Genomic DNA, 21,671 nt, shown 5'->3' on the forward strand with positions numbered 1-21,671 from the left:
CTAAAATATATTTAACTTCATGATCTCTAATGAAGTTTTCCAATTTTAAAATGTAATCTTAAATACTAATTTTGTTCAATCTAACTTATAATTTGGATAATTAAACATTAAAAAATGAACACTTTCTAAATATCAGTTCATTCCTTCTGTTTTTGCTTAAGGGGAACAAAATCTTTGTCGTGGTATTAAAAATGCTGTTGAGTGTCGAGTGTTTTCCTGTGTATCGGTATCGAGTTTGTAATTCTAGTATTGTGAAAACGCTAACCCTCTATGACATCAACCAGTGGTTTCTGAAGCCCTGTTTTAAAGCCTCGAGATGATGATGTCACTATTTTGGTGTTTTGAAAGCCGATTCGATGAGAAACCACACACTTATTGGCTTCTCAGTAAGTAAATAGCCAGGGGGTTATTTATCCAAACTAAACTTCGTGCTTTATTCAGTATGACATGAAATTAGTGACTTAACCCATAAACTCATATGTTTACTGATGTTGGGGTGATGTTTCCCATAGATGTCTATAGGAGTCAAGGTCACTGGTGGAAGTTAAAATGAATACATATTTAAGGGAATTCCATGTTGCCTTTACTTTGCAGACCTGGAAGCTATGCCCATGTTTAATACTGTTTATGAATGCGCTTTGAAAAAGACAAAATCTCAGCTCACTGAAGTAGGTGGTAAGCACTGTTCCCAACTACAACCTTTATTTGTATTATTATTAGGTCAAACTAATGCATCTAATATAGCTTAATATAGTCATACAACTAATACATCTAGTGCTATAATAAACCATAAAAAAGGCTGTTGAACTCATATTTATTTAGCCTTAAAATAAATGGGATGGGCAAACTGTCAGAAAGACCTGTCTGATCAGTTGAGCCACATGAGAAACTAGATTTCCTGAAATTCCCATTTAGAAAACATTTGAAGTCTATTAGGCTGCATTACCTAATAGGCTTAAACCTTTTGATACTGCAAATTCAAATTTTATTTGTCACGTACACAGTCATACACAGTACGATATGTAGTGAAATGCTTGGACAACTGCTCGTGACCTAAGAAAAAAAAGGAAAAGGCTATGAATAAGATAGGAAATAAGAAGAATTGTGTTTTAAAAATCATTTAGCTTTTGTTTTTGAAGGAGACACCAAATATCGTCTGTTTGTGTATGCAGTTTTCCACGTGAAAGGATAATTACCACTTATTTCTTAAACAGAAATCTATGCATTTTCCTGTTATTTCTGATCATTTGATATATAAAAATGTAGATTATACTTGATTAAATGAATCCTAAATGAGCAAAAGCATTTAAATGGAAGGAGGGTATTTTTCCTGGGTCTGAGGTGCTCAGAAATCTTCAGTGCAGAAAAACCCACCTAGTCAAAGGCAAACTTGAAAGTCTGACATGGCTTAGTATCTGTGAAATGTGTTGAGTAGTGCTCACAGTGTGAAGTCTTAAGTGTAGAAGTCACTGAACCAAAACCTTGCTGCTTTCTCGGTGCCATGTCATTTGAGATCTGATCCCCGAGTGTCTGGGAATTGCTGGACCTTTTTGCGGGTGTCTGAGCACCAACATTCCTGGAAAGCCAAACTGAATATTGAGATTCAGAATGAATGTGAACCATGCAAAGCAGGTGCTCTGTAAATCACGTGAACTATGCCAGTACCATTTGTTTCCCTCTTTTCAGTGCAGGAAGAAAGAAGTGGATGCAAAAAAGCCTCTGTATGGGTAGACCGGAAGTAGGTAGACAGGTGGGGGAAGTTTAAGGGGACACACAAAAATCTATGCTAGTAAAGTTTTAAATTCATGATTGCGTGTTGTTGTTTTTTCTCTGCTTTTAATCAACCAGGAGATGGCAGTAAACATGCACTGACTCTGGTGTTCTCATCTTTGGTCTGTACTACCTCAAACTCTCACAGTTATTAGGAATAGTTTATAATGATCATAGTGAGAAAATAGGAGCCCAACTCTGTGAGCGAGTCATTTAAATGCAGTTATGAAGTCATAGAGTCATTTAAACCAGATATGAGCTCTGTCCCACAAACAAATTTCCAGCCCTTAAACAAATCACAGTGAACCAGGATCTTTGACTGCTGCAATCTGGCTGCTGATAAGGATAAACTTACTAATAAATAATGAGCTCGTGATTAATCTCTTGAATGACTTTGGTGCTAATTAATCTTTTGGTCTATAAAATGTGAGAACAGAAATTTGCAATTTTTTGAGCATGAAAATAGTATGTTTTTGCTTTTTTGTTTTGGCTAATAACAAAAAAAGTCTACCGTCTATTTTTTTTATTTTTTAACAATTTGTTTATCAATGAATTAAAGTGTTATTGTCAGGGGGCCAATCGATATTGCATTTGTCATGAGACGCACGTTTCAGTCAAAGATGGCCCCACCCATCTGTACGTGGACTGATAAGAGCATGAAGTGACTTGTAATTTCTCGGTGTGTTGGTCATTGTTGTTGACACAGTTTCAAGCTCACACAGGAGTCGAGTTATGTGATACCATCTCAAGTGTTCAGCCCTCGCTGTCCGAGGCCACACCTCTTCAGCAAGCAGCGCTTTCTTAGCGGTGAGTCTCTCGCTCCTGCCCAGATTCTGTGCGGCTCAGGTTTTGTGTATCTCCGTTCAGGTTGGGAATTCTGTTGGACACTTTTCACTGGTTGGATTTTTGAGTTTTCCATGAAGTAAAGTAAGTTTGTTTGTTTTTTGTTTTTTTTGTCCTAATGACATTCTTCATAAAACCTACAAACGTCCATGTGCGTTAACTTGGATTAATGTAGAATATCTGTAATTGTACTATTAATGTGAATGCTTATACACAATGAAATTCTTTTACTGAAACTGTTAATTAGTTGTCCTCAAGGATGTAAAGTTGTTCAAAAAATATTACAAACAAGAAAAATATGTTTTACCGGCAGGTAAATCACACCAAACCAAATGCCTACCTGTAAACACTTGACAAGTTTCAGTTCGCTTGCAACTGAGAATGTAACTTCATCCATGCGTGGAGGATAGATGAGTGCAGATTATTTCCTGGGGATTTTAACTTGACTTCAACTTGCCAAGTGGGAAACGGAAAACTCAAAAATGCTCCAAGGCATATAACTGGACTCCTCAGATTTTAATGTAAAGGATATGCTTTGGTGTATTGTTGGAAATGAAAATCAACCTTGAATAATCATACCGTTGATTAAAATGTCTCAGAATAAAGCAGACTAATTGTTTCAGTAACTGAATTGTTTGTACTGACATTATTTGGGCTAATAGAATTAGTGGTGGCTGTTAAGGCTTCATTGAAAGAACATTGATTGATCAGTCCAGTGGTTCTGAAAGGGGCGTCTTTGGCATACTTTGCTATAAATCTTAAAGTTTTGCTGCATCATTTAAGTCCATTTCCACAGATTTGGACCATTAATGTGTATAAAATGAGAATGCTGTGTTCGTTGCTCCCTCCTTGGTTATCTCTGGGCTAGAAACTGATAAGATTGTGACACATCGCTTTAGTCTCGTTCACTTCTCTCAGGGTTGTAACGAGCTGTTCCTGCTGCTGTGCAGCGTTGTTTATTAGTCAAACAGCTAAATCAGTGTTAGGATTATGGAGATATCCTTGGCAAATCTTCTTCCCAGTAAGGGGTCTGTTTTGAGGCCCAATTAGAAGTGGGTTTATTTATCATTTTGACTTGCATGTACTTTAACAGTATGCAAGTGTAGTTAAAAACAAAAAACTGTTGTGTACTGTGTATGATTATGTTGGTCCAGACAGTCGCATGAAATTTGGTGGCACTCCTGACCTATGGATTTTAAAGATTGTGTCGGTGTATCTGCCAAAGATGTGTGGCTGCGTCTATTTATTTATTTATTTTAATTGCTTGGTTTGAGATGTCAGTGCTCAGTGATGGTGGCTTTTTACTGTTTTGCTGTAACTGTGCAAAAACACCTGGCAGTTATCTGTGATTCAGAGGTGTGGAGGTAACAGTCACAGGTTTGTGGATGTATGTCATGGTTATGTCATTTTTAGAATAGGATAAGATAATGGGATACTTTTTATTTAATTATTTTTGAAGATCTCTGCATGTTTCCTGGTGTTTACCCAATAGATCGACTAACATTAAACTGGTTCTTGTATGACATAGGTGACTTTACCTTGGGTAGTTGTTCCTTTGCTTTCTAGTCTTAGCTGAAGTTAACCAAGCCTGTGTGCTGGAATGCAACCACAGTGGCATTCCTCTGTTCACTCAGTTAATTATTAAACTTCCCAGTTTTTATTTGCCACCAGATGGATTTATAACTCATGCATTGTGAGCCAGCTATGACACGGAGTGAGTTAGTGGCAATCATGACATCAGAGCTTAACAAACAGGCCGTCACAGGAAGCACCCTAGACTTTACAACACGTATGTGTACTCATGCTACACAAACGTGTGCTGTGGAAGACTGTGACTACACCTGTCTAAGAGTTCAAAGAGGCAAGTCACACCTGAATCACTTAAGTAACAGGTCACAGATTACGTAATGGGCAGTCTTTGCGAAGCTTGTGTGTTAGTGATGTTTTCCTTGGTTTTAGTTTTTTTGTTTGTTTGTTTTTAATTACGCTATTGGTTTTATTTGAAGCATAATGTCTAGTTATTTAGGATTATTCTCAGTTTTTTCTCCTTGCTGTTGGATTATCTTAGGTCGCAGGCTTTGTGAATAAACTCCCAAATTCTGTATCAAATTTGCCAACACTTGCCTTGTCCAATTCAGGGCTATGACACTAAAAAGAAAAAGAAAAAAAGAGGCTGTCACTTTAAATTAAATGAAAATGAAATTCTTACTTGCGTAACAGAAGGACATGGTATGTGACATTATCTTTTGCCTCCACTGAAGAACAGGAACAGGAAGACCATCTACTGACATGGAGGGGAACGGGGAGATCAGCGACACTGACAGCGGCATCATTCTTCATTCAGGTAAAAACAAACAAAAAATCAGTGTTTCAGCATTTATTTATTTTTAAATGTCATAGCACGCTTAGTAAAAAAAACTATGCACTCTAATCATTGCACACTGCAATATGATCATTACATTTGATATAGAGGTGAGATTTCAAACTGTTCCCCTGAGTCTGTGTCAGTATAGAACAGCTACAGGCAGGAGGAACAAACTGGGCAACTTTAACAACCTCAAATGCTTTCATTAATGTGAAAGTAGGAAGTAGAGTTAAGTGCTAGACAGAGATGACAGTTGTAACTCAGCATGAAAAAGCTGAAAGACCACTTTTAATTTCTTCACCTTTTTTTTTTTTGTTTCCTCGCATTTCAAAACATTTATACTAACATGCAAAGAAACTAATTTCAGTAATGACTCTTTGTTGTCTTTTAGTTTTTCACTTGGTTTTTTTTTTTTTTTACTTGAAGATGTCAAACCGTGTCCATTCTTTGAAATATTGTGGCTTAGTAACAATGCGAATACTTAAAAATATACAAAACTATCAGTCAATTACAATCCACACAGCTTTATTTCCACAGGCTGAAGACTGAAAAGTCATCGGCCTCACTAACTGACTAACTAGTCCAGGGGTGTCAAACTCAAATACACAGTGGGCCAAAACTCAAAACTGGAACAAAGTCGCGGGCTAACGTTAATATTTATTGAAATATATTTATTCCTCCAGATATAAGAATGAATCTTTTCTTATGGACTCAAACACGTTTTGCTGAAAAACTGAATATGGAACAAGCAAAGCTTAATACTAAACAATATATATATTAGCTGTATAATACCAGTAGGCCAGCTCTGATAGTAATTTGGTTTGGCTTCGCGGGCCAAATGTAATTAGGCTGCGGGCCAAATTTGGCCCGCGGGCCAGAGTTTGACACCTATGAACTAGTCAGGTCGTACTCCTACATGTGTGTGACTACACTGAGCACTGATGTTCCCCTCATGTCCAGTTTGCTGGGCGAGGACCTGTAACACAAGAGTGCTTCGTTTGCAATTTATACGGCAGTAAACTACTTTTTTTTTTGGCGGGGGGGGGTATTGAGAAATGCAAAAAGAATCATCTGATTTCAAAGGTAATGGACCTTTGCAGTAAGATGGAGTAAACTTTGTTTGACATACAAGGTCAGGATCTATGTCAATCTATGTCCATGCAAACTCCATGAATCCCCTCTTTTTAACGGTGTGTTTCGATCATTACCAGTGAACGGATGCAGAATTAAAGCACTTCGGAAGATTCTTTTGATACACCCTGTATTGCAGACAGTTAAAATAAGATCAACACTGTAACTACTGGAAAGTACGGTTGTTCTTGATTGCATCATTGCAATGATTCTCATCTGCGTCTTTGCTTGGTTTTTCCCATGCAGTGTGTCAATTATTAAAATGGTAATAGACTATTTCGGCATTGAAACCCACATCTGACCTGTAAAGCATAAAGTCATTTTTCCCAGTAAAGCCTTGCTTTTGCCGTAAACGAGTGCTGAAACTGAGCAAACACATCAAACCAGATAAATTTATCACAGCACATACTTTCAAGTCACTCTTAGTAAAACCTAAAGTATATTGTATTTTTAAGCAACAGTGTCGATGATTTCTTGAGATCACTGCTGACTTAGCAAAACAGTATCCTTTTAGAAAATAACAGAATTCACCCAAACATGGAGTTAAACCCTGGTAGCAGAAAAATCAGTTATGTTCTCGATAAAATAATCTCCACTAACTTTTCACTTTTAAGAAGTCATTCCTTCCCATTCAAGGTCAGGTAGATGTTATCTACCAAGTTAAACAAACAACAGGATGAAATCAGTGCAGCAGAGACCATAGTTTTCATTCTTCCCATTCATGGAAACCTTTTGCTGCCTACAACCTACGCAATGCAACCGCTGCTGACACTTGGGTCAGAAATTTGGACGGTATGCTTGTAGTAGCCATTGTATTCAGAGATGTAAACAGAGATGAGAAATAGCTAAAAGAGGTTATGTCTGCCTAACTCTATAACCACTTTTTTGTTTTATTTACACATGAAAGCATCTTATTTCAGTTGTTACAGTTCCATAACTTTAGGGTCAATTCAAACAACTTTGTGAGTTTTGAAATATGAGTAATGCCCCTTAGGAGGACATAATGAGATGTAAAAACATTTTCACTTGTCAAGATCTAATAATATCTTGTAACAGTGAGTAAATAGACATTTTTGTTATTGAACAACTTTAATAAATATCCAGCTACAGCTTTCATGAATTTGGTGCAGTAGGAATGAAGTCCAACAATGCAGCGCACATACTGATCATAGCAGAGCAGGGCGAGTTGCTTGTTGGTCACAAATGCAGGGTGGAAGAGGTTAAACAATTTGCCTGCCCAAAGGCGCAACTGGGCATTTTAAGTTCAGCCCTGGTAAACATGCGGGTCTTTGTATTCTGTCATTTTTGGGGGGAGGATTGCCACAGTTTACTTCAGGGTGTCAGTAAAGTTGCCTCTCCACTTTAGTTATCTTCCTCACAGTATCATATAATTAACGGCAAACATTAGCTGTTTTGTTTTTGCACACACATTAGTTTCTGCTGATTTGCTGTGGCCCCTCTGAAATTCCTCACGCCCTAATTGAGCCGCATGATCTTTGTTCTATACAATGAAAAAATGTCACACCAGAAAGAATAGGGTGATTATGACTGTGAGGAAGAGGAATTTCTCAGCCTATTGTACTGCTGTCACTCTTTTTTCTTTTTTTTTCTCCTGTCGCGCCTCATATGTTTGTCAGTACCTGCAGGGATTCTGTTAATAATCTCTGAAGGTATGTGGTGCTTAATGGATGGTGCCTGAAACCACTCCCATAAGCCGGAGACCTAATGGCATTAGTCACCAAGGCTACAGACAGCACCAGTCGAACGCTCGCGTTGTTTATAGTTACAGAGAAGCTGACGGTTATTTTTCTTCAGTGTTACTAATTAAAACAGCAGATAAAACAAAGGATTCGTTCTTCTGTCCACTGTTATTGTTGCTTTTAGTTTCAGTGGCCTCCATTGTTAATCTGCTTCAATGATATGACTGAATAGATTTACAGACATAAAAGTATACATCATAAACAACCCTTTTATATACACACCAGGAAAAAAACTAGATTTAAACGGCACAGTACAGATAAAATATGTGAGTACAATTGAATTTGTATCTCCATAGTAGTCTGACTTCTCTGTAAGTATGACATTGAATGATTTTTAGTGTCTTTAATCAGTTTCTTGTTTTTGTGGTGAATTTCTTTTAAGATCCAGGCATTTTTGTGCACACAGAGTTGTCACTTTAGCACAACACATTTCAGAAGCAAAATGAGGATGGTGCTGAAACCACACATCTGCAACACAATGTCAACAGAAACTGAGCATGCTAAGCTTCACAAAGGCGGGAGTTGTTGCAGGACTCTTCTTTGAAATCGAATCAAATTTATCATGGTTCAGCCAATGAACCAGCAACGTGTATGTGCTTTGGTATCTTTAAGAAGAGCTGACTGTTTTTTGTATTTACCTTCATGAGTGATGTCAAATATCAGGTGAAGATAATTAAATATTGTGTGTTTTAGAGGATTCACTGCTTTTCATCTATTTTCCTTTAGTTTATTTGGACAGGTTTATTTGAGTTCTTTAGCCATCCATCCATCCATCCATTCATTTTCTGCTGTTATTCCGTTTTGGGGTCACAGGCCCACCACATTTTATGAAATTAAATTCAAGATGTTTTAAAAGTTGGAGGCTGACTCATCAGGCTGTGAATCTTATGGCTGTCCCTGTTTGACCTCCATTGGAGTTGGACAGTAGCATGCTTAGATGTTTCTTTAGCTCTGAAGTTTACTATTCCTCTCCCTGCATATGTGTGTAATTATTGTACATGTTGTGTAACCGCTGTTAAGATTTCAAATCTCGGTCTAAAATTTCAAATCTAATTTTTCTCTGGTGTTCTTGGTAGTGTTTCTGTCATCTTGCTGATACACAATGACAATCATCACTGAGTTTCTGCTTAAGTTACAGTTGTCACAGGTGCTTTTAATTACTTTTTTTTTCTTTTGGATTTAAGTGTCATTGGAGATTTTTGCTTTTGCTTTACCTTGTAAAGTCTTAACCATCAAGTAACTGACAGAAAATTATTTTTCTTTGAAAGTGGAGTGTTTATTGAACCTTTTAACACATTTTTCTAAAAAAAAAAAAAAAAGAAATTAAATATATCTCAGATTTTTCTGGGGGGAAAAATCACATCGATGATGCTGAGGTCCCAAAAACACATGCATCAAATATAATATATTTTGTATTTATTATGTATTTAAATAAAGAAATACATGAATGTCACATCATCTCAGATTTGTTCATATGCTCCTTTGCTATTGCAGGGTCTGACAGCCCAACAACCCACACAAAGGATGTGACCACACACACACGGGCCATAAAGATCAAACACCAGGAGCTCCAAGAGAAGTTAGAGATGTGCATACATGAGCTGAGGAAACTGTGCATCCGAGAAGCTGTAAGTAACGCTTACTCCACTGGTCATCCACAGATCAACCGTTTAAAACCTGGCGAGGCTGCATATCACAATGAAACATGTCACAGAACAAATGAGTCACATCTAATTCATCTCTTCATTAAAGTCTTAATGGTTTAAGTAGATCTACACAAAGTAAAGACAATTGTTAGGAAATTAAGCAAGCTGTCACAAGTAGAGCTTTTGCTCACACTGGAAGCACACTGCAGATGATTCACCCTCCATTTATGAAGGATTAAAGTGGTGGGGCAGTTTTCTTGTTATGTTTTCGTGTTAAGTGACCTGCAGGAGGGACATTTTGTGTTTGTTTAATGACAATATTGGTAGAACAAGTGGATGCACAAATATGTATGAATGCAAAGTGACTGAGGATGGGACGCTAATGCGAAATCACAGGACAGTCATAGGTTGCAGTTTTTACATGCTCCATTTCCAAATCAACCCTTCCATCCTTTTTAATCACTTATCTAATACATGGTTGCAGATGAGCTGGAACTGATCAACAATCACCTCTGGTTTTAAAACCAGAGCGACGGGCAGTTAGGAGACCCTGGTTAGAGGATCACAGCTAGTTTTTGTTAGCAGCCTAGCTGCTATATTTTGCACCAGTTGGAAATAATCTATGAAGGACTGAGAGATGCAAAATTGAAAAGTGAATTGCAATAATCAAGGCAGGAGAATATTAAAGTGTGAACTAAAAGTTCCAGGTGATTGAATGACAGTAAAGGTTTGGTTTTTTTGTTTTTGTTTTGTTTATTTGTGAGGTGAAATAAACAAGATCTGGTACACTCTGGTCAGGTCTCCAGTCCATCACAGAGAATTTTCAAATCACAGGAAAAGATATGAAATTTTAGCCGATTTCAAAAGTGAGTCATTCAAAATAGTTCAGTGCCGCAGTGAGACTGAGACGTCATCTCAGCTATTCACTCTTTTCCTTTTAGGCCATTTAAAAGGAATAAGGCCAACACCAATTCTAACTAATGCATTTTCAAGGTTATCTCCGTTATCCATCGTACCTGTTCTGTTATCCCATTTCCTTTCAGATAGACCGTGGAGAGAAATCAGTCCATGTAATGTGGCTGTAGTGTATGAATGCATTATATCTGTTAAAGACTTTTAAGCAGTTTCAGCCTCAGTTTGGATCCAGCATGAGACTTTTTTTCACGTCGTTATTTTTTCACGTCGTTATTTTTCATGTTAAGTCTTTTCTCTTTTCTATGAAATGAAATCTAGAAATTTCCCAACTGGACACACAGATTCAGGCATGTTCATGACGTGCATGGGTGCTCCGGGGTAAAATCCCAGGCCAGATCATTCTTTCCTGCTGACACTTGGGCAAGGCAGTCCTGTTGGGACATGCTCTAGGCGAACTAATGAGAGTCATGATACCTCTCCCAGAACTCGGTGACAAAAGAATAAGTAAGCTCATTGGCTACACGTGAGATTTTGTCTGTCTGTAAAGGCGGTTGACTTTGAGTAACTCAAAGTACGAGCCTCTTTTGTCTGATCTTTAATGAAATCGGAAACAGTGCTTTGCTTTTCTCTGGGTTCAGTGAAGACATGGGTACTTAATACAGTGGGAAAGTGAAACCCAAAGAATGTGTTATGAAAGAAAATCTCTGCAAATGCAAAATTGTGCAACCACGTCTCTGCACCTATAAGTCTGAACATGTAAAGAGATAAGAGGTAGATACTTGTACACCATTTCAGAACTACAACATGGAGATGGTTGAGTAAACTGAATGGGGGAAAAAAACTGCCAGGAACAAAACTGAAGAGATTTATCGGTGTTGATTTTTAAAAGAAGCCTTGTTTTGATTGACCATTTAACCAAGCTTCTGTGTATCCTTATAAAAATAAACTTTCATTCATGCTGAGATGTTGCTTTAGGGACATTTGGATTTTAATTAGTTACATATTGTTTAGGAGCTGACGGGCCGGCTGTCAGAAGATTATCCTCTGCAGCCAGGAGAGAAGGCCCCGCAGGTTCACCGCCGCGTTGGAGCTGCGTTTAAACTTGACGAACTCAAAATCCCTCGAGGAGCAGAGGTATAAGCCAAATTTGGAGACTACACAATGGAATAGTGTCCTCTTGTTGTTGTCTGTCTCTCTGCTAAACTGCCGTAACCTTTGCAGGATTCAAAATTGAGTTCAGTCGACGCTTCTCTAGCGCTTCAGATGAAGATATATGAAGCTGCACGGAAGCTCTGTGAAGAGGAAAACTTGAGCAAGTCTGTGAGGAAGAGCCGCCTGCAGCAGTGCAAAAGAGAGGAGAAGAAACTCGAGCATCTACAAGAGACGGCCTTCAGCCTTCGACTGGAGCATGGCCGATCATCACCACTCCCTGCCCTCAGTGTTACGCAACAAGGTAAGGTGACAATTCAAATCATAACGGCTCTTCATAGAAATGTTTAATTTTAATACTGAGTGTCTTTCGGTTTTGTTTTGTTTTTAGATCTTGGCACATCTGATGACAGCTCTCTATCTGATTCTGTTGTGCAAGATGAAGGTAAGGTTTTTGCTTATTTCTTTGAAAGCACTTTTTTCCTTCTTTCATTTTCTTTGGTTTAAATCCCTCACAGAGTTTATTAACCACAGAAACTTCACGAGAATTCAAATGTTTCCTAAATAGTGTCATTCACAAAGGTAGAGAGTCTGTGGTGACAATAAATGTTATCCATGCAAAATTCTTTACCATGCGCATCATTTGTGGGGGGGGGGTTTGTTCTGTTTTTTCCTAGAAGTCACAAGTCAGTCTTCACAGCCTTCTTCAGGACTCCCTTATCCAGCAGAGACAGATCCTCCCCAGCTGCTCCCTCTGTCCACGCAGTCTTGCGTGGATGGCGCCTACATTTCTCCATGTGTGACTCCGCAGTCCCTGCAGCTGAACCTGAGTCACTCTCCCCATCCAAGCGTTGACTTGAGCTTTACCTCGAGGCCAGCGTATGACCTTCCTCCCATCGAGCACTCCCCATGGACCGAGTCAAGTCTTGACCAGCCCTACCAGAAGAGCAAGAAGTCGCACTCGTCCGTCAAGATGAGGTAACCCAGGCTATCCATTATAACTCCTTTCCTGTTTATCAAGTTGTGAGGATTGGAATTGGAAACACAAATTATGATTTGTGATGTTATGTAAACGAACGTTGGATTCTTTGGAAGGAATCCAGTTGGATTTTTTCCAAAGAACCCGACGACCAAATGAGATTTAAAAAAACAAAAAAACATCCTTTCACTTCTAAAATCTAAAAGGAAACTGTTAATTAACACATTAACAGTGTAAGAAATTCCTTTACTTCAAAACAGGTCATCTTCATCTACTTTAGAGAAGCCATTTTTAAAAAGTAACCTTTTTTTCACTACAACCATTAATGCTCTGAATTAAATAGAACATGTCAATACTGCCATTTGTTTTTGCAGCAGTCAGTGTGCAGAGCCAACTGTAACTCTTTACATAATTATATATAGAAACTCCTGCCCCTGATAATGTGTATTCTTCTATTTGTTTTCATTTCTAAAAGGAACAATTGCTGTTTGCCACAGTATTAAATCACTCAATGTTTGACATGTCAAAATGCTTTTATCAAAGTGTGTGTGCGTGTATATGTCCACACTGTCCACCCTTCATGTAGTACCCACATTAACCATTCATAAGATATATTGTTATATTAATTAATTACTCTCCTATGTTGTGTGTTCAGCAGCCCAGCCAAACCTGAGTCTTTGCCACCCTTGGAAGCTTGTTTAGCACAGTTGGCTCTGCCTGTTCAACTTTCCCATCTAAAGCTGAGTCGCACCCAGTCAAACAGTACACCCTCCACCCCAGAGATGCGAGTGCACAGACAGCTCTCCCTCAGGTAGCTATACCTCACACACATCTGCATGTTGAAATTGCACCCTGTGTGGTGCTCCTTTACAGAATGGATTATTTAAGAATATAGTTAAAGTTATTTAAGCCTCACGCAGTTTCTTTGCAAAGTAGCTTTGTTATTGTGTTTGTTATAATTATTGTGGTTTGCACAGGCTGTCCTCTCCTGACTCTGCATTTGAAAAGGAGCGCGGTCGCCCCCGAGGCCCGAGGAGGCGGCTGACCGAATACTCAATAACTTTACCAGAGACTCCATCTCCTACACTGAACTACAGAAGCCATGCTAGCTCTGAGGACAGCAACTCTGAAAACTCGTTTCCTTCTTACAATAGCTCCCCGTGTCGGGAATTGACCGGTGATTTGCCCAAACAATTTCCATCTGCATTCCTGCTCCCCAGCCCAGTTGGCAGCTATGGACCTCAAGCTTTCCCGCATGCTGGCTTTTACCGTAATCCCCGGCAGCAGCCCAGTCCTGGTATTCCAAAAGCCTATTACAATGAAGAACTGATCTACAATGAGATGGATATGCCACGGAGCTATTTCCCCCAGCAAGCTCCTTGTTCCTCGAATAGATATGATTATAGGTATAAAGACACTGCAGTACCTCACCAGAGAGTACAGAGGCCTTTTGCTCCTGATATTAGAATCACCCCGCCAGCAAATTGGGACCATCCACACTGCCACGCTAATGGTCTCCCACGACAAGCAGTGAACGAACAGCTAAAGTCGTGGCACAGACGCAGTCAGCAAAGAGCACCCAGGTCTCGTTCCCTTGACAGACAGGGAGCAGTGCGGATGAAAAACGTGTTTGTCGGAGAGTCGCCCTGCTACCAAACTCAGCAGTACCATGAGCAGGTAAATGAGCTAAGCTTATTCTTGTTTTCAAAGCATTTCATTCTGCTTTCTTTAATAGAGTCATAAGTAAGTGAGAAATTGAACAATACGTAAATGCTGATATGATACAGACAAAATGTTTGCATTGTGATGATCTGACACAGTAACACTGTTCACCTGTCTCAGTTTTTCAATGCTGGCAGCTGTTTGAAGTGAAAGTGAACAATTACTTTGTGTTGCTGCGACAGGGAGAATACGCTGCTTTTCACTGCTGTACGTACGTCTCAACATGTTCATCTTTTCTTTCTGTTGATCATTTCCAGGTTATTCAGAGAGGAACTCTCCACAGAGCTGTAGAGGGTGCTCAAGGCCGCTGGTTTGGAGAGGACGCCTCTCACTTTTACAGCCAAGTATAAAGAGAAGAAACTTGGATGCCAAACTTAACTCTGTTAATGTAAAGGCAGCATATTTTCCCATTATACCAAAGTGAGATAGAAAATTGATATAGAGGAATTTTTTATTTCTAAAAGGACTTCTCATGAAAGTTTTTGTTATCCTGGAGTAAAAAATTGGAGCGTCTTACAAAACAATGTTACATGGCACAGCACTAACTATAGTTTCCAGGTTACCATAAATCAGACATCCTCAGAAATGTGAGTGCAGTGTTTGTTTGATTTTCTTTGTTTTTTGGCCATTTTAATATTTATAGGTTAAGCATTGATCTGAATGCCAGTGAATTACTATTAATGAAGCAGCCAGCTAAATTTAGGTCAATCCATTGATTAAACCTTGCAGGTTTCTTATCATTCCTTCACATCTGAAGCAATCAAACAAAATGAAAAATGGAGGAAGAGATGACATGAGATCCTACAAAGAATCAGCTACCAAAATGTGCATAGTGTAGTCAGATGTAAAGTTGTATTAGAAATGAATCTGGGATGAATTGATAATGCCAGATTGGTATTGAACTATCTTAGGTACTTTAGATCCACACTAACATGTTTTTGTTTTAAAACACAATGGATTTGCGTCCTGCATCTATAACATGCAGAATTAAACAGGGTTAAAAAAATAATGCTTTATGGTGCCTTAAATGCAGTAATGTGGACATGATGTATAAATGTATTTAAAACAAGAAAATACACGTGTTAGCACGGCCTTAATGTAACATAGATGTGGTTATCTCTAGCTTAAAACAAACCAAATAATTAATCATTTTGAGAAATGTACCCCCAGACAGAGAAACTAAGTTTCTGCTGTTTGCTAGTTGGAAAACTAATATACTCATTTTCATTCTACCTGTATGAAGGAAAGGAGTCTACTGTCAAAATAATGTAAATTAGCAACACATCCTTTAAGTGTGTGTTTGGGTTGTTGTTGTTGTTGTTTTTTTTATCATGATGCCTGAGATTAATGAAGTCACAGTTTTACTGAACTTGTGCTGCTTTATTTCAAGATCCCAGGTTTGACCTCTTTATCACATACTTATGCAGGCAAATTTGTCTCAATGTTATACTTGTTACAACTGGCACAGCTACAGAAACATTTGACTTGAACTAACAGACTTAATCAGCTAGTTGAAACTAGACACTAACTCATCCATGTGGGATGGTGGCAAATTGAGCAGAGGCTTGAGGCTTGGCAGCTATTAGTGTGCCAAATTGTAATGTTTTGAACTTCATCCGTGCCTTTACCTGCATCTGAGAGAGCAGCTCACTAACCTTTCTGTTAGCAGCAGTAATAGTTTGACACTGAGGTAGACACAAACACTCCAAGCCCACCACTCTCAACCAAACAAACTTCAAATAATAGATATTTGAGAATCCGAGTCATGTAGAGCGAATTCAGCTACAGATACACACTGACTGGTCTCTCACAGTAATCTATTTATCTTAATTTATTGTGATTTGCACCACTGGACCTGTGAAAAGTCAGACTTGAAATTAAATAAAATATGGACCAGCGTTTGCAAAACAAATCAGGTGTCTAGTTTACAAAAAGGAAAAACAGACCACAATCATGTTACCCTTTGTGTCTCTTTTTTTACTGTCTTTTTTATTTATCATTTACAGTAGTTTAAGTGGAGTTATTGTGTTATGTTGCTGTTTTAAAAAGAAATCTGTGAAAGTGTTTTCCCTGTGGAGATAAATAAAGATTATTGTTTGAGTATTGTTGAGTTTAATTAGCTTATATTGTGTGTTGTGACGGGATCTTTGTAATACAAATACTTCCTGAAGACATTCTGACATGTCAAGGTAGAAAAAAATTGATGTAAATGTACGCAATTATGGCCATATCGTTGCTTGAATTATTAATTTTCAAGATGCTGGCTCACTATCACACTCTCTGGTCGTCCTCGGACACAACTGATCATGTGCCTTTTGTGCCATTTACCTTTGAAAGAGCAAGGATGGCATACGATCATACAAAATATGACTGAGAAATAAGAAGAGGAGCTAACAAAATATTAATTATGAAGTTAAGTGTTTTGGGGATGGTTTTACATTTAGAGTAAATGTGCTGATGCTAGAATTTTTATATAAACTTCACAAATACAGAAAACTGTGTGAGATGAAGTAACACACTACTTAGTCATTTATGATTAAAGACATCCTCATTAATGTGAGTGGAATGTTTTTGTTTTTCTTTGCTTTTTGGACACTTTAATATTTACAGGTTAAGCATTGATCTGAATACCAGTTACTATTAATTACTATTAACATTAATTATTATTAACATTGAAGGGAGAAACCCAATTTGATAAACTGTAAATAGAAAATTTTGCATTAATATTTGAGACATTACCCATAACAGCAGGTGTTTTATATCTGAGATGGTAAAAAAAAAAATATTACCATGTATATTCTTAGTGTTTCCAGAAAACTGCACAAGTCTACTTTTAATCCCTCTGTCATAAAAGGCTGATGGGTTATTATCATCACCGCCTGGCAGGCGGCGTGGACACCCACATTTGTGGACATGATAACTGGTAAACGAGGCAACGTTAGGATTTTTAAATTGCTACTGTAGATGCAATAACTGAAAATTACAATTTTGGTTAATTGAAATAAAAATAGATACTGACCAATATTGTACACACAAATTATACAGAAATGTCCTTATATTTAGTGTTTGACACAACGCTTCAAAAAGTGTTGTACAAACAATAATAAAATCCTTCCAAAGTGGAATAATTATAAAGAGTTAAATTATTGCTGAAACGAATAAATGGCTAAACTCAAAACAAAAGCTAATTAGAAGAAACGAAAGTGTAATAGTTATACACGATAGTAAATTAATTTTGATATCATTTAGATTTAAGATTAAGATTATTTATTGTAATTTTTTTTTAAAAAATGCAACAAAATCACGTTTGGTGACTGTCAACGGACGACGTGGGATAAAATTAGATTTTAAAAAAGACAAGTAGACAAGTATTAAAAAATTGCAATAAAAGAGCTATATGCAACAACAGGAGCATATAAAAACATTTTCTTGACTGTTATGGCAGCAGACCGCATCAGCAGACATCAGGACTTATTTTGTGCAAAAATATCGACAAGTCGATGAACATCATTTACAGATGTATTGGGTAAATGCCCAAGACATCTATAGAAATGTAAATCGCCAATGCAAAGATTCCAACACTACGCCTTCGCCTATGTATCATATCAGTCCTACCAGTTATTGTGTAATGGGCTGGGGGTCTGCACTATTGTCTGTTTTACATTTGTAAACATTTACATTTAAAAACAATATTTTTACATTGTTTAAGTCATTTTGGAATTGCACTGACTAAAAGTAATAATTTAAAAACCTTTTCTGACTTCATGAAGACGTCTGACTTGTTCTCGACATTCGAATGGATGCTTTTATTTTGGAAGGAGAACTGGATTCGGCTTACAAAAGAGATTTCAACTTCCGGAAAGAATTGTGTTTCTCGTCGGTAAATAATTCACCTTCCTGGTTTGAAGGCTACCCTGCCAGGTAACTTTTCTGCTTTAAATGAACTTGTCATAAAGAATCTTGGGACAGTAAAGCTTCTAGATAATACTTCAGACTGATGAATTCGTAAATACTTTTATTATTAAGTTAATTCTCTGAAAATTGTCCCCTCCTCAGCGACAGCTCGGCGCTAGCTTAAAGGAAACGTTAGCAACCTGATATTATAGCACCTCAGACCAGCTCATTATAAGCGTTGTCGGAGAAGGTTACAATTAATGCTTTACTCTTTAAAAAGTGTAAGAAAGCGTACTGATACTGAGAATTTGTATCAAATCCTCTGTATTTTGGTGTTGTTTACATTTTGTGGTCCCTGTTTCGTCTGACGCTGTGCTAACGTTAATCAACATCCGTCTGGGAGCCTGGGCTAAACAGTAAAATGGTTAAATGTGTTATGTGTGCAGTCAGTATTAGGGTTACATAAATCGTTATCCTGTCTGAAATAAGAATTGCCGTCGTGCTGTACTTGTCCGGAGACGTACAGCTAAACAAGTTTAGCTACTTCTTTTGTTTCCTTGTTGTTATTTTTTTGGTCAGTAACACACGGGTTTCATGCGAAGCTCACATTAATGTCCTTTGTTTTCTTAGAAGTACTAGACGTATTAATTGCTTCGTGAGTGCTAATTATTGAGCTGTTGAAGCCCTATGAAATGACAAGTAGATGGGTTTATGGCATAGATGAGTTATTGAGAACCTCTTAAGAGGTTTCATTTAGAGTGAAAGTAGGAAATCAGCAGCATTTATCTGTAATAAAGTGATTTTTTTCTAACCAGTTTTGTTAAGCGGGGCTCATTTCCTGAAGCACAGTGGACATTTTGTTTATCAGAAGTGCAGAAATAACCGTTAAACTTTAATAAAAAAACAAGGCATCGCAGACAGATTGCGTTCATTGTTCACTTTGTTTGTCTACAAAGGCTTATTCTCAGTTAGGCATAAACCTGAAGCAAGGCAATACAGACTATTTATACTAAATGTTTTATAGTAATATAATATAGCAGCTTACTAATAGTGACACAGTAACATGGAAACAGAAACTTCACTTACAAATGAGGTCAATTGAAGCAAATTGGACTGATGGCTTTATTTTACTGCAGGCACAAAAAAAAAGTGTTTAACATCAGAGTCAGCGTTCATAGGATATACCCTTCATTTGATAAATGTAAACTTAACATGTTACATTCAAATGCTGCTTATTTAAATATGTAGGTTAAAGTCAGTCACCTCTTTTCTCCTTACTGGCAGGCTCTGCTTTTGTGTTCTCAGTTACTTAAAGCTGATCCCCTTTCAGACCAGGTTTTAGGTGACATCCCTGGTCTAGAGCTCCATATTAGTTGACATACTTGTCACGTTCTAAATACAAAACACAACATATCCTGATTTTCTTTGTTTAGTTCTTTTAAATATTCCGAATTCAAGTCGTGGACAAAGCAGTTCATTTTTATTTCTTCCGGTTGTGCTCTGGGTGCTTCGAAATGAGTCTTTTATCCTGTACAACAGAGATATCAGCCAATAATACTGTTGGCCTCTTGCCTCCACAGTTATCATCTCATAATTAATTCTAGCTCATTTGCATTGTGAGGCATTTTTGTCTGTAGATAACGTAATATCAGTCTTATCATAGATATTCGTTATTTAATTGTGGTTGTTTTTACTTTTCTTTTATTAGTTTATTATTTTTGTTGCAGTCTTTAGTTGTGTAGTTTTAATCACTGAGTGTTTCGAGGACTGAAGAGAACTGGAGTCAGACTACATGAAGGTGTTGACATACTTAGATTGTAAAGCTGATTGCAATTCTGGTGCCCCCCAGGAGGAAATTCAAGTATACCATCTGAAGCAGAATACATCGACTGTGAGTGGATCATCAGGCAGTCTCCCTATGTCAGGCCGAAACGGGTCTGCCAGTGATGCAGACTGCCGGATCTCTGAGGACTGCCAGGTCCCAGATGTTGAGCTGATGGAGCTGGGGCCATTGCTGGAAGAGGGAGGGGCGCGGCAGGGAGTATCCAAAAGTGTCCATCCTGAGGTAGGACTGTTTCAGAATAAGCAACAAAGAAAGAAGCTGTTATTTCTCTGTAACTTCAGTAGTGTCATAACCTCTTTAAAGGGAGCCGCAATGCTTGCTGATGAGGAAGAGGAGGATGATGAGGTGGGTGAGGTTCTGACCTTACCGCTACAGGCTCACCATGCTATGGAGAAGATGGAGGAGTTTGTACATAAGGTAAAACAAAAAAACCAAAATTGTCTTTTAATGCTTAAACAGAACTCGTTGAGGGAAAAAGACTAATGAATTGGCTTATTAAGAATATGTCAGTGTTCTTAATGAACACAGTTTCTTGTGATTTATTAAGTAAGTAGTCCACACAAGAGCAATGATGAGCACTTCTTTTTTTGTACTGAAAAATGTCTTTCATATCTAGGTCACAGTTCTGTAACAACACATTTACAGAGTTGTTTTTTTTTAATAATATTGGTCTGTTTAATTTTGCCTTCAAACTCTCAGACATGTTTCCATATTTGGTTTTTGTTTTTTTGTTTTTAATTCATACACAATCTTTAACATGCTGAATATAACTCCTGTATTGTTTTTCATTTTTCTGTGTGTTTTATTTGAAGACCCTCACAATAAACTCAGAATTTATGCCTCTCTGAGCAAAAGTTATTCTTGTTTTTCAGGTCTGGGAGGGGCGCTGGAGAGTAATCCCTTTTCATGTCCTGCCAGAGTGGCTGAAGGACAATGATTACCTCCTGCACGGACATCGACCACCCATGCCATCCTTCCGGGCCTGTTTCGGAAGCATCTTCAGAATTCACACTGAAACAGGAAACATCTGGACTCACCTGTTAGGTGAGCGTTACAAACTGATTAGCAGCAGATAAAAATTTTCATTATGGTCAAAAATATTTTCATCTGAGTCATTCTGCATATTTCCCGCCTGTTTTGTCTTTCTCAGGGCTGATCTTATTCCTGTGTCTGGGCACATTAACCATGCTGCGGCCCAACATGTATTTTATGGCCCCACTGCAAGAGAAGGTTGTGTTTGGGATGTTCTTCCTGGGTGCTGTGCTTTGCCTCAGCTTCTCCTGGCTTTTTCATACGGTCTACTGCCACTCTGAGAAAGTGTCTCGCACATTCTCCAAGTAAGGCCTCACACTGTCAAACGGTGCTTTGCACATCATGAACGATTAATTTCTGTCAGACTAAATAAAATTTCATTTGTTTATGGAGGCTGCTAAAGTTCAGTCGCATCTTCAAATCACACATGCAACTCGTACTTGTCGCCTTGAGTGTTGTGTAATATTGATTAAATATTTATAACGCTATGCTAAATCCTCTATAGTTTTTGTTTAATCATCAAGTGACTTTAGTATTTATTTTAAAACATGTTTCTGTTTGGATGTTTAACTGATATATATATATATACACACACACACACACACACACACACACACACACA

At 37.9% G+C, this 21,671-nt stretch overlaps 2 protein-coding genes across 2 annotated transcripts in view; both read left to right on the forward strand.

Annotated features, from left to right (window-relative positions):
- Positions 1-2,477: 2,477 nt before the first annotated feature.
- inavab (innate immunity activator b) lies at positions 2,478-17,476 on the forward strand. Its single transcript, XM_014334370.2, has 10 exons — positions 2,478-2,577; positions 4,880-4,957; positions 9,364-9,497; positions 11,442-11,564; positions 11,652-11,883; positions 11,971-12,024; positions 12,257-12,557; positions 13,214-13,369; positions 13,536-14,235; positions 14,538-17,476. Exons 2-10 carry the CDS (start codon positions 4,903-4,905, stop codon positions 14,628-14,630), a joined length of 1,848 nt encoding a protein of 615 aa, XP_014189856.1. The 5' UTR covers positions 2,478-2,577; positions 4,880-4,902; the 3' UTR covers positions 14,631-17,476.
- Positions 17,477-18,085: 609 nt separating this feature from the next.
- adipor1a (adiponectin receptor 1a) overlaps positions 18,086-21,671 on the forward strand; it is a 7,234-nt gene continuing 3,648 nt past the window's right edge. Inside the window, exons 1-5 of the mRNA XM_005924774.2 lie at positions 18,086-18,201; positions 20,024-20,239; positions 20,321-20,434; positions 20,890-21,061; positions 21,168-21,354. Coding sequence (XP_005924836.1) covers positions 20,093-20,239; positions 20,321-20,434; positions 20,890-21,061; positions 21,168-21,354 — 620 coding nt within the window. The 5' untranslated portion in view covers positions 18,086-18,201; positions 20,024-20,092. The remainder of the gene's footprint in view (positions 18,202-20,023; positions 20,240-20,320; positions 20,435-20,889; positions 21,062-21,167; positions 21,355-21,671) is intronic.

The sequence above is a fragment of the Haplochromis burtoni genome, unplaced genomic scaffold, assembly GCF_018398535.1.
Source record: "Haplochromis burtoni strain Fernald_Lab_line unplaced genomic scaffold, NCSU_Asbu1 Contig_79, whole genome shotgun sequence".
Taxonomy (NCBI): Eukaryota; Metazoa; Chordata; class Actinopteri; order Cichliformes; family Cichlidae; genus Haplochromis; species Haplochromis burtoni.

Bases quoted from the DNA above. Each gene is read 5' to 3' on its own strand.
- inavab (XM_014334370.2), top strand. From the start codon at position 4,903: ATGGAGGGGAACGGGGAGATCAGCGACACTGACAGCGGCATCATTCTT. The intron at 11,884-11,970 runs GTAAGGTGACAA...TTTTGTTTTTAG, and splicing joins CCTCAGTGTTACGCAACAAG to ATCTTGGCACATCTGATGAC. The intron at 13,370-13,535 runs GTAGCTATACCT...TGGTTTGCACAG, and splicing joins CACAGACAGCTCTCCCTCAG to GCTGTCCTCTCCTGACTCTG.